This window comes from Branchiostoma lanceolatum, chromosome 16, assembly GCF_035083965.1.
Source record: "Branchiostoma lanceolatum isolate klBraLanc5 chromosome 16, klBraLanc5.hap2, whole genome shotgun sequence".
Classification (NCBI taxonomy): Eukaryota; Metazoa; Chordata; class Leptocardii; order Amphioxiformes; family Branchiostomatidae; genus Branchiostoma; species Branchiostoma lanceolatum.
Window position 1 is genome coordinate 6972243 of NC_089737.1, and position 13651 is coordinate 6985893.

General features: G+C 42.6%; 1 protein-coding gene across 1 annotated transcript in view; it reads right to left on the bottom strand.

Annotated features, from left to right (window-relative positions):
• Positions 1-13651, bottom strand: part of LOC136422191 (uncharacterized) — a 53035-nt gene that overhangs the window by 14381 nt on the left and 25003 nt on the right. The window contains exons 3-11 of the mRNA XM_066409834.1: positions 5408-5584; positions 4569-4745; positions 3979-4098; positions 3327-3446; positions 2589-2695; positions 1977-2038; positions 1677-1822; positions 715-927; positions 113-274 (exon numbers count right to left, since the gene is read on the bottom strand). Coding sequence (XP_066265931.1) covers positions 113-274; positions 715-927; positions 1677-1822; positions 1977-2038; positions 2589-2695; positions 3327-3446; positions 3979-4098; positions 4569-4745; positions 5408-5584 — 1284 coding nt within the window. The remainder of the gene's footprint in view (positions 1-112; positions 275-714; positions 928-1676; positions 1823-1976; positions 2039-2588; positions 2696-3326; positions 3447-3978; positions 4099-4568; positions 4746-5407; positions 5585-13651) is intronic.

Genomic DNA, 13651 nt, shown 5'->3' on the forward strand with positions numbered 1-13651 from the left:
TATGTGTGTTTGCATGCATGTATGTATGTGTGTTTGCATGCATGTATTAGCATACTCATTTGCATACTCGGACAAGTTATATTAAGCCGTTACCCATTTTTGGGGCACATACCGAGCAGAATCTTCTCCTCAATGACTTCTCCGTCATACACGGAGAGCTTGTCGTACAGACAGACCCCGTATTTGGCGCCCTCGAGGTGGAACTCCGTAAACCTGAGGCGGATGACTTTGTTTGGATCAGGCGCGCGAATCGTCCACTTGTGTCTCAAGCTATCTGTGTAAAACAGCTTCCAGTTTAGTTTGGGAATTCCAGTTAAATTTGGGACCACCTCCCACATTTCATTTCATCTTAAATCACATCTGGTAAGTAAAAATTAAGTTAGAAATATGTAGCAGCCATTGACGACCCCTGGGAATAAGCCCAATTCTGTCTAATTCTGCCTCCAGTTCCAGAATTCTGCCTCCAGTTCCCAGAACTATGTACTGTAGTCTACTACAGAAGTCTACTACCCTCGGAGGCTGTAGTACTACACTTCGGCGGAGGTTCTGTGAGACTTCGACCAGGATGTAAAGCGAGACTGTAGTGCACTGAGGTAGTAGACTACAGTTCGAAGGCAACAACTATGTTCGGACGTGAAGCTGTAGTGTACTACAGAAGTAGACTACGATGTGTAGTACTACAGTTTCAAAGAACAAGTGTAAATTGGGCCTTACCTGGGTAGTGGTTAGGAAAGAGAGGACTTATGAAGTACCCCTGCTCTCCTCCTAGCTCGGTGCCTGTTGGGAACAGGTTCTTGCACACGAGTCCATCTCCTGCAAATCCCTGGCGGCAGGAGCACACGAACCCCACGTACTTGTCGCTGCAGATGGCATTATGGTCGCAGTTGTGCGTTCCATTTTGGCATTCGTTGTCCCCAGCTATGAGAGCTAATGAGAAAAACGGTAGGACGTCGTCAGAAGAACCAACCAACGGAGGTATCCATGAATAGCTTTAGCAGATTAGTAGGGCATTGAAGAATAGCATTCTCCTTATTTGCCAATGGTTTGGTAGCTAGTTGCTCTGTTGCTCTCGTTAGAATTTCATGAACTTTGCAGCGACGTGGTGTAAGGGGATGGTGAGGCTAGAATTTTGTCTCTAATATCAGTTTTAAGCACACCCAGATAAAGGTACCGAGGTTGTGAAAAATCATAACCGATCAACCTATCGTTCATCAATCAAAAGACGATATGACGCTTTTCCTTATTTCCATATTTGATGACCGAATAATTCATATGATTATTTTGTATGATTTTGATCTATTTCTTTATAGATTGTAAATGGTAATTTAATAATGTATTGTGTAATCATACTTATTATATAGCGTAATCTTACTTATTATGTATTTATTTACTTATTTATTTTGTAGTTCCATTTTCCATTTGTTTCATTAGGATTTATGGTACAATTTCATTTTGTTCTTTCGTTTATTTTGCTTAGTTTTGATTATGTATAATTTTGTAAAACTTCCCATTGTCTAGTTTAGGGGAGGCCCATGAAAAGCCACCTAGGTTTCTGCCCCCCCCCTGCATGTTTTCTTTTTGCCCTGTTTATCTTTTTATGATAGTACATATATGCGAATAAACAATAATAAACAATAATAATAATAATAATTAACATGTGACAAAAGATGACTCACCAGGGGGGCCGAATATGACAGAACTCGGGTCCACCGGCTCGGTGCCGAAGCCGCCATCCCTCGTGCTGTTTACGATCAGCCTCTCCACCTCAGGAAACGCCTCTGTTGTCATATTGAGTTGGGAAACGGCAATGACGCTACCAGGTCTGAAGGACAATCAGAAGTTGCAGTAGTCAAACTTAAGGAGAAAAAAGTATTTAATTTTCCATCCTTCACCTGTAATCAGTTATAATTCAGTTAAAAGTTAACTATTGGGAGATTGTATTATTTGGAGCGTTCTCGTAGATAACCAAAACGTACTTCAACGCTAAGACTGAAATGTCACCGATGCTTTCTTGTATCTCTGTGGTGATTTCTGCTAACTGGAAAAGCAAAGAAAACACGACTTTACTTTTGTTTAATTTAGACCCATGAAAAAAAATGAATAATCATGAACCATAAATAGAAATCGTACCAACATATAGCTGATGGGTGTATGGTATCTGGTATCAAACTGAACAATATATATATACAGCATACAATGCAAGTGGTTATACCCCCACTCCACAAGGACGGCGCTCTCGCCGCGCGCTCTCTGCGACCTAAAATTTATGAGCGCTCAACGAATTTCATAGATAAGAATCGAATCTTGTTATGCTTTGTGTGCTTTGTTATATTTTCGGTCGCACATTCACATTTTGCAATGATATTCTAATTATGAGAAGTCAAGGGATACACATATCCTTGTTAGGTCGCAGCAAGAGCGCAGCGCGATCGCCGTCTAGGGGAATGGGGGTCTTACATGCAAGGCATATATAAGTTTAGGCGTTTACAAAGCACAAGACTTAATAGGTACTATAATATAGTTTTCGGCAGATTATACACCGAAGTGGAGACGGCATAGGTTTCTAACCTGTAGTGAAGATATCTTACCGTATTGATGATATAGTTTGTAAGCTCCTCCCGCAGTTGTGGGTCGGAGAAAACCGCAGTCCATCGGGGGTTCGTCAACAGGAAGGCCAGATAATAAAGCTCGCCAGCTTCGGAGAGAAAACACAACAATAATGAGATCTATGAAACTTTATTCACCAACAGTCACACAAGATACAATATGTAAAAAGGAAGATAACACATTTGGCATTCTACTATCCTGAGCCATCTAACAAGTTCTTTACAGACACATTGATAAGCACATGTACTACGAAATGTTCAACTACACTATCTACTCAAGGTGGTAGCTGGTGTGCCACAAGGAGGAATACTGGGCCCACTGTTGTTCACAGTCACACAGGATGCAATATGTAAAAAGGAATATGACACATTTGCCATTTAACTATTCTGAGCCATCTAACAAATTCTTTACAGATACATTGATAAGTATACATGTACTACGAAATGTTCAACTACACCATCTACTCGAGGTGGTAGCTGGTGTGCCACAAGGAAGAACACTGGGCCCACTGTTGTTCTTGTTATGCTTAGATGATGGAGCTACTGTATAAGCTGCTGCTTGACAGCTGACACATCGCAGTTATACCTCAGGAGACGGGTGTAGTTTCAACCTTCACGTTGCTTACATGTTCATCAATTGTACAAGCTGCACCAGATACGGCCAGTCGACCAAATATTACATACTCATATCAGAATAAATTATATAATCAAACAGCTGACCTGTGCAGCTAAAGCCGTTCCCGAAATATCCACGGTCGCATTGACAAAGGAAAGATCCATCGGTGTTTGTACATTCGGCATATCTATCACACGGTGGGTCACCGCTACATTCATCAATATCTGCAAGAACAACAATAGCAAAAACAGGAATAAAGGCTAAAGTTTCAAGCTTTCTTCTTTACATCAATCTATGTTTGTCTGCATGAAAAATGGAGATATGGTTTTGGGTGTGTCTGTGTGTCTGTGTGCTTGTGTTTCCACACTACTGTAGTCAGCATAACTCAAGAAGCTCTTGATGGATTACGATGATATTTGACATGTGGGCGGGTGTTGTGAAGCCGACATTCAAGGTCGATTTCGGGCCCCCTGGTATGTGACATTGGTAATGCAGCAGAACTTCCGTTTTTGTATCTTTTGACCTGGACGTGCTATGGTCTTGGTTTTTGGGTGGTAGATAGCTTGTGATGAGATAAAGAAGTGGTGTAGATTTGGGCCCCCCAGCATCTTGCTCTGGAACTGCAGTGGCGTTATTGTGAAAATCTTCTAAGAGAATAACTGAAGAACGACAGATGTTTATGAGGGAAAACATTGGAGGCAAAAATATATTTTGAGGTCTAAACGATGTTTTAAAACTTTTTGGAAAACGCCTTACCTGTACATTTGAAGCCAATCTCCTCATATCCAATGTTGCACTCGCAAAGGAAGGAACCATCGGTGTTTATACAGGTAGCGTTCATATCACATGGTGGGTTAACTTTACATTCATCGATATCTGCAAGAAATAACACACGTTCCAAAATATTTCATACTTGTTTCAATGGTATATATAAAAAGAAGCCATCCGTTCCTTAAGAAAAAGCAATGTAAAATAGCAAAGGAATGACTTAATTATCATTTGGCATCGTGTGGCGCAATCGGTAGGGTGTTTCGCCCAGAACCGAGAAGGTCCCGGGTTCGAAACCACTGCTATGCCCCGATGCTGTTCCCTTGGGAAAGGCGACTTTCCTCACTCCACCCAGCTGTGAATGGCTACCTGACTTCGGTTGGGGAAGGTCGAGATCATCTGCTGGCGCCGAATGGCAGCCGCCCAGACCCTTGCGACAGTTCCACAAAGTGCAAGTGTGGAGCAAGTATGTATCTGTTGTGTATTATGTGATTGTTAACCCTGCAGCAATTCAGCACTGGCTGCCTTTGCACGGGTGATTTCTGACCAACAAACCATTATGATATTATGCATCTCACCTGTGCATGCTGGAACAGGGTTACTCCATGTTCCGTCAGCTTGGCATCTTGTATTAGTAGCACCGTTCAGTAAGTACCCTGAGTTACAGGTGAACCGGAGCTTGTCCCTGTAGGACTTTGCTCCGATAGGATGTAGCACTCCGTTAGCTGGGGCGGTTAATACAGGACATTGCCTGGCTGAAAGGGTACAACGTTTCTTATGTAAATCAATATAAGTACTGAATAATCATAAAATGACTCTCGCTAATCCATATCATATTACGTCGATGAAGGTCAGACATCCAAGTAATAAGATACGCAAGGTAATGATTACGCAAGCAACTGGATTGATTTATGGAATGTTACCGTATTTTAGATACCAAAACTTCAGCCACAGGTTTTTCCTCTAATTGCTCTCTACGATATCTTGTTAATGTATGATTAACCAATCTCAGAATTATCTTCAGATTCTTTTAAACAATCTAAAAAAAATTTCAAACAATCTTCAAATTCTTTGAAATAATCTTCAGATTTTCCATAAAATCTGAAGACTTTCTGGAAGAAATCTGAAGATTTTCTGGAAAAATCTGGGAAAAAATCTGAAGATTTTCTGGAAAAATCTGAATTTTTTTCGATTTTCAACGGCGCGTGACGACCCCCACTGGCGGTCATTATGATCCGTTAAGAGGCATGGAAGCTTTCACACAATATCAACTTTGTAAGTATAAGCTGCATGTAAAGGGATACAATCATTTGTCCAAAGTGCAATATTTTTTTCGAAAATTTATCTGGAGGGTGTTATATATATATTGTCATTCCAATAACATTGCTAAACTATATCGAGTTGAAAGTCGCCTTACGTAGACATGTTGGAACAGGATTACTCCACGTTCCGTCAGCTTGGCACGACACAGTGGACGCGCCGTTGATTTCGTACCCCACGTCACAGGAGAATGTGACCACGTCCTGATAAAAGTGCGCTCTGACTGGACTCAGCGATCCGTGAGCTGGGGCCGTCAGAATCGGACATTGTACAGCTGAAAAAAAGGTTATGCGTTACCTCTTAATTTGTCATAGATTTTCATTAATTCATCAAATGCATATGTATATAATTGTTATCAATATAAATGTTTGAATAGAAGTTCAAAAATCAATGCAATGCCAGTGGAATAATTTTACTGTACTCGCTCTAGGTAGCATCCCATTTGTTGCTACGTGACTAAGGCAGTCTAATAACTCAAACGTAACGTATGGAAAGTCATATTGGAAAGTAGCCCCGTTATACCCCTATTCCACTTGGACGGCGCTCTCGCTCTCGCTCTCGCTGCGACTCAAAATTGGCCAGAGCGCCGTGAGAGCGCCGAACCCACGAAAAACGTGCTCAAGTGGAATCTCTCCGACGCCCCTTGCGCGCTCTCTGCGCGACCAAAATCTCAAATATCAGCAACCTTTTATGAGCGACCAAAGATTTCACAGATCACTCAACGAATTCCAGAGATAAATAACGAATTTTTTGACGTTTCGTGTGCTATATTGTCTTTAAAGTCATCCCTTTACCTCTTGCATCATATTTAGATTATGAAATCAAGAGGAAAACAAATTCAATTTTGGTCGCTGCATGGTCGCTCAGCGCGTGTGTCTTAAGTTATATATATGCTCAACTTATGTTCAAGTATGTTTTTTCTGTGTTGTCATGTAACCTGTTTGTAATGAATACCTTTTATCATGCTAACGTTATGATAAAAGCATAAATCGCGGACGTTTGAAATACTTTTTGAAATACTGACAATAAAACTTCAAGGGAATTTAATCTGAATGAAATTATGTGTACTTAATTGTAGTTATTCGTCCATTTGTATTACCCATGAGCAAAAGTATGATTCGACCGCAAAATTTCAAGAAATTCAAGATACACCACTTCAAGAATAAAATTTGTCTAAACTGGAGTTGAGACCATTCAATCCTCGTAATTGATCCCTTTTTGATCGCCATCCTTGGCGCTCTCACGGCGACTGTTTTGACCGTGTTCAACACCATGGCCGAGGTGACGGCGCGCATGGCACGCATGGCACTCTCTGTGCGCTCCCTCCGCGCTTCCATGGCGCTCTCGTCGCGCTCTCGGCGCTCGCTCCGCGCTCCCACGGCGCTCTCGGCGCGCCTTCGGCGCTCGCTCCGCGCTCCGGCAAAATTTAGGTCGCAGAAAGAGCGCGGCGAGAGCGCCGTTCTAGTGGAATGGGGGCCTTAGAGCCCTGTCACACTTGTGCGTATATTCAAGTGCGAATGAGTTCCGCAGTAACATTTTTGGGGTTTAAGTAAATTTTGCGGGGAGGAAGTTGTTTTCAACTTTGACCCACCGTTGAATAGTCTACTTATCAAACCAAAGTAGCCATTTCTTCGGCTGCAAACTTAACCTAAAACAAAAACATGTTAATACGCAACTCATGCGGGCTTGTATATACGCACAAGTGTGACAGGGCCTTTAGAGTACATACTGGCTTTATTACTAATCGTAAAGCCTCTGTCACACTTGTGCGTATATACAAGTCCGCATGGGTTGCGTATTAACATGTTTTTGGTTTAGGTCAAGTTTGCAGCCGAATAAGTGATTTCTTAAGCTTCTTAGGATTCTTTAAGATTTCTTAGGTAACACAACGGTTGATCAAATTAGAAAACAGCTTTTCCCCGCAAACCAAAAAATGTTAATGTGCAACTCACGCGCATCTGAATATACGCACAAATGTGACAGGGCCCTAAACAACCTGTTGTTGATGACGCATACGCTCCTGCTGAAGTTGCTGTGGGTAAAGTGGCTGCTACTGATGGTGTAGGGTAGAGTCTTGTTGCTGATGACGTCGGATAATGTGTTACTGTTGATGTTGGATAATAAGTTGTAGTTGTTGATGTAGGGTATTTTGCTGTCGATGATAACGTTACGTTTGGGGCTGATGATGATGTTTTTGAATCTTTCGTTGTTGTCGCTACTAACGTAGCTTCATCTAGTTTTGCTGATTTCAAAGGGTAAGTTGTAGCCAATGGCGTATGGGAATTCGTTGTTGCTGACGACGTAGTTGAATTTGTTGCTGCCGAACTTCTTGTTGCTGCCGATAACGTAAGGGAACTTCTTGTTGCTGTCGACGACGAAGGTGAATTTGTCTCTACCGATAACGTAGGTGAATTTGTTGCTACTGATAACGTATGGGAACTTGATGTTGCTGTCGACGACGTAGGTGAATCTGTTTCTACCGATAACGTAGGTGAATTTTTTGCTACCGATAACGTATGGAAACTTCTTGTTGCTGTCGACGACGTAGGTGAATTTGTTGCTGTCGACGCCGAAGGTGAATTTGTTGCTAGCGATAACGTATGGGAACTTCTTGTTGCTGTCGATAACGTAGGTGAATTTGTTGCTGCCGATAACGTGTTGGAACTTCTTCTTACTGTCGACGACGTAGGTGAACTTGTTGCTACCGATAACGTAGGTGAATTTGTTGCTACCGATAACGTATGGAAACTTCTTGTTGCTGTCGACAACGGAAGTGAATTTGTTTCTACCGATAACGTAGGTGAATTTGTTGCTACTGATAACGTATGGGAACTTGTTGTTGCTGTCGACGACGTAGGTGAATTTGTTTCTACCAATAACGTAGGTAAACTTGTTGCTAGCGATGACGTATGGGAACTTCTTGTTGCTGTCGACGACGTAGGTGAATTTGTTTCTACCAATAACGTAGGTAAACTTGTTGCTAGCGATGACGTATGGGAACTTCTTGTTGCTGTCGACGACGTAGGTGAATCTGTTTCTACCAATAACGTAGGTGAATTTTTTGCTACCGATAACGTATGGAGACTTCTTGTTGCTGTCGACGACGTAGGTGAATTTGTTGCTGTCGACGACGTAGGTGAATTTGTTGCTAGCGATGCCGTATGGGAACTTCTTGTTGCTGTCGATAAGGTTCAGGTTCGGAATTGTTTTGACCAAGGACCTAAGTAGTGCGTGAAGATAAGACGCAAATCCTAGGTTTTCTCGTTATTTTTTACTCCCGATTTTTCGGCTATCGCTATAGCAGTGCGTTATCTTTCATATTTCCTGAAAAACCCGATCTTCGTAGCGTTTTACGGTTTCCGAGTTTTGGTCGTCCGCGGGTACTTCCTGGTATTAGTGCGCGATGACGGTAACGCGGCTTTGTCGCCTGATTACCCGAATCGTGCGTTCTATGTGCGTTTTGCGTGGTTTCGCACCATCGGGGATTGCGGAAAACGTATCCTCACGATTTTTTTCATTTTTCCTAATTGCACAGACAGAATGATGACCTTTATTTCCATAGCAGTCATTATCCTAGGAAAACTTTTATTTTCCTTCCAGCGGCCTTGGAAGAATGCCCTAAAAATAGCAGTTTTGGGGATGAAAATTCCTTTTAGTGACGGTTTTCACTAAAAATGACGTTTCCACAGAAAATATCAAATTCGTCTGTCGTTCGAAGATAAGTCACCCCTATCCATCAGAAACATTGAATCGGCCGAAAAGGGATGTTTGGAAAAGCGCTATTGCCTTTCTGGGAACGAGTCAGGTCGGCCCCGAATTTTTAAAAAAACTCCGAACCGAGACCTTAAAGAGGCATAAAATCTTAATTAATGACGTCATAGGTGCCGTAATATTATTGCATATTGACGTCTTTATCCAAGGCTTGAAGATTCTGAAAAAAAATTCCATAATACTGCCTTTTTTCCGTTCCAAAGGCGGTACTATTCATATCTGGGCTTTGGTGCCCCCCTCCCTCATAATCCCCCCCCCCCCCCGACACAGCATGCAATGTCAAATTAAGGCTTCCCTCACGTGTACGCTGTTCATTCAGTCGCTTTGATTACGGCGGCGATTGATATAAGTTAGGCACTGGATTTGACTGTAAGCATAAATTTGGAACACTCTCTTCGCATTTTTACCTAAGGAGGGATAGTACGCAAAGTGTAGGTAAGTTAAGCGCTATTTAAGAGGAAACTGGGATATCGAATGTTAAGTTCCTTGCTCCTAGAAGCCTTAACTTTTTTTCGCTTTGTTGGTAGCAAATAGTAGTCTGATAGGTTCTCCACGCACCCATAGAGAGTTTATTACTCTACCCGCTTCCTTCTCCGTCAATTTCACCGATAATGGGTTCTGACTGGCAAAAGAATGGTGTATTTCACACATTTGGTGTGCCTTGCGCTTCTTAAGAGGACATTCACGGCACAATTCTACAAATTCGACGTCGGACGACTTTGATTTGGAAAGCGCAAATCCTGTGCTACCACTTCATGTCAAAATCTGCGATTTTCATCGGTGCAATCAAGCGCGACGAACCAAAACGCAATCCCACTCAGTTGCCCTGTGATTCCCGTGACGTCACTTCGTGACGTCATCCTTATATTCGCTTTTAGAAGGTCTAGCGTTAAGTGTGAGGCCCAGAAACGACGGAACTGCCATAGATATCGTCGGCCGCGGACCCGTGAAGATTTTCCCGCCGGTTTTGCATGTTTTCCGTAAAGCGTTTTGATAGTAGCTTACATTTTTCATTGCTCTTTCTGATTGTGACGTCAATGTTCTGTCAGGGTTTGAATATGCGGCAAATGTCGAGGGAGCGCTGTATTTTCTATATGGCTTTAAGCATGTCCTGCGGGAAAAGTGACCATCGCAGCCAAATGAAATTTGGATATATGGTAGATGGAATCTTTCTGAAGTCTGGGGTGAAATTTTTATGACAGAATATGCAAATTAAAGAGGCATAAAATCTTAATTAATGACGTCATAGGTGCCGTAATATTATTGCATATTGACGTCTTTATCCAAGGCTTGAAGATTCTGAAAAAAAATTCCATAATACTGCCTTTTTTCCGTTCCAAAGGCGGTACTATTCATATCTGGGCTTTGGTGCCCCCCTCCCTCATAATCCCCCCCCCCCCCCGACACAGCATGCAATGTCAAATTAAGGCTTCCCTCACGTGTACGCTGTTCATTCAGTCGCTTTGATTACGGCGGCGATTGATATAAGTTAGGCACTGGATTTGACTGTAAGCATAAATTTGGAACACTCTCTTCGCATTTTTACCTAAGGAGGGATAGTACGCAAAGTGTAGGTAAGTTAAGCGCTATTTAAGAGGAAACTGGGATATCGAATGTTAAGTTCCTTGCTCCTAGAAGCCTTAACTTTTTTTCGCTTTGTTGGTAGCAAATAGTAGTCTGATAGGTTCTCCACGCACCCATAGAGAGTTTATTACTCTACCCGCTTCCTTCTCCGTCAATTTCACCGATAATGGGTTCTGACTGGCAAAAGAATGGTGTATTTCACACATTTGGTGTGCCTTGCGCTTCTTAAGAGGACATTCACGGCACAATTCTACAAATTCGACGTCGGACGACTTTGATTTGGAAAGCGCAAATCCTGTGCTACCACTTCATGTCAAAATCTGCGATTTTCATCGGTGCAATCAAGCGCGACGAACCAAAACGCAATCCCACTCAGTTGCCCTGTGATTCCCGTGACGTCACTTCGTGACGTCATCCTTATATTCGCTTTTAGAAGGTCTAGCGTTAAGTGTGAGGCCCAGAAACGACGGAACTGCCATAGATATCGTCGGCCGCGGACCCGTGAAGATTTTCCCGCCGGTTTTGCATGTTTTCCGTAAAGCGTTTTGATAGTAGCTTACATTTTTCATTGCTCTTTCTGATTGTGACGTCAATGTTCTGTCAGGGTTTGAATATGCGGCAAATGTCGAGGGAGCGCTGTATTTTCTATATGGCTTTAAGCATGTCCTGCGGGAAAAGTGACCATCGCAGCCAAATGAAATTTGGATATATGGTAGATGGAATCTTTCTGAAGTCTGGGGTGAAATTTTTATGACAGAATATGCAAATTAAAGAGGCATAAAATCTTAATTAATGACGTCATAGGTGCCGTAATATTATTGCATATTGACGTCTTTATCCAAGGCTTGAAGATTCTGAAAAAAAATTCCATAATACTGCCTTTTTTCCGTTCCAAAGGCGGTACTATTCATATCTGGGCTTTGGTGCCCCCCTCCCTCATAATCCCCCCCCCCCCCCCGACACAGCATGCAATGTCAAATTAAGGCTTCCCTCACGTGTACGCTGTTCATTCAGTCGCTTTGATTACGGCGGCGATTGATATAAGTTAGGCACTGGATTTGACTGTAAGCATAAATTTGGAACACTCTCTTCGCATTTTTACCTAAGGAGGGATAGTACGCAAAGTGTAGGTAAGTTAAGCGCTATTTAAGAGGAAACTGGGATATCGAATGTTAAGTTCCTTGCTCCTAGAAGCCTTAACTTTTTTTCGCTTTGTTGGTAGCAAATAGTAGTCTGATAGGTTCTCCACGCACCCATAGAGAGTTTATTACTCTACCCGCTTCCTTCTCCGTCAATTTCACCGATAATGGGTTCTGACTGGCAAAAGAATGGTGTATTTCACACATTTGGTGTGCCTTGCGCTTCTTAAGAGGACATTCACGGCACAATTCTACAAATTCGACGTCGGACGACTTTGATTTGGAAAGCGCAAATCCTGTGCTACCACTTCATGTCAAAATCTGCGATTTTCATCGGTGCAATCAAGCGCGACGAACCAAAACGCAATCCCACTCAGTTGCCCTGTGATTCCCGTGACGTCACTTCGTGACGTCATCCTTATATTCGCTTTTAGAAGGTCTAGCGTTAAGTGTGAGGCCCAGAAACGACGGAACTGCCATAGATATCGTCGGCCGCGGACCCGTGAAGATTTTCCCGCCGGTTTTGCATGTTTTCCGTAAAGCGTTTTGATAGTAGCTTACATTTTTCATTGCTCTTTCTGATTGTGACGTCAATGTTCTGTCAGGGTTTGAATATGCGGCAAATGTCGAGGGAGCGCTGTATTTTCTATATGGCTTTAAGCATGTCCTGCGGGAAAAGTGACCATCGCAGCCAAATGAAATTTGGATATATGGTAGATGGAATCTTTCTGAAGTCTGGGGTGAAATTTTTATGACAGAATATGCAAATTAAAGAGGCATAAAATCTTAATTAATGACGTCATAGGTGCCGTAATATTATTGCATATTGACGTCTTTATCCAAGGCTTGAAGATTCTGAAAAAAAATTCCATAATACTGCCTTTTTTCCGTTCCAAAGGCGGTACTATTCATATCTGGGCTTTGGTGCCCCCCTCCCTCATAATCCCCCCCCCCCCCCCGACACAGCATGCAATGTCAAATTAAGGCTTCCCTCACGTGTACGCTGTTCATTCAGTCGCTTTGATTACGGCGGCGATTGATATAAGTTAGGCACTGGATTTGACTGTAAGCATAAATTTGGAACACTCTCTTCGCATTTTTACCTAAGGAGGGATAGTACGCAAAGTGTAGGTAAGTTAAGCGCTATTTAAGAGGAAACTGGGATATCGAATGTTAAGTTCCTTGCTCCTAGAAGCCTTAACTTTTTTTCGCTTTGTTGGTAGCAAATAGTAGTCTGATAGGTTCTCCACGCACCCATAGAGAGTTTATTACTCTACCCGCTTCCTTCTCCGTCAATTTCACCGATAATGGGTTCTGACTGGCAAAAGAATGGTGTATTTCACACATTTGGTGTGCCTTGCGCTTCTTAAGAGGACATTCACGGCACAATTCTACAAATTCGACGTCGGACGACTTTGATTTGGAAAGCGCAAATCCTGTGCTACCACTTCATGTCAAAATCTGCGATTTTCATCGGTGCAATCAAGCGCGACGAACCAAAACGCAATCCCACTCAGTTGCCCTGTGATTCCCGTGACGTCACTTCGTGACGTCATCCTTATATTCGCTTTTAGAAGGTCTAGCGTTAAGTGTGAGGCCCAGAAACGACGGAACTGCCATAGATATCGTCGGCCGCGGACCCGTGAAGATTTTCCCGCCGGTTTTGCATGTTTTCCGTAAAGCGTTTTGATAGTAGCTTACATTTTTCATTGCTCTTTCTGATTGTGACGTCAATGTTCTGTCAGGGTTTGAATATGCGGCAAATGTCGAGGGAGCGCTGTATTTTCTATATGGCTTTAAGCATGTCCTGCGGGAAAAGTGACCATCGCAGCCAAATGAAATTTGGA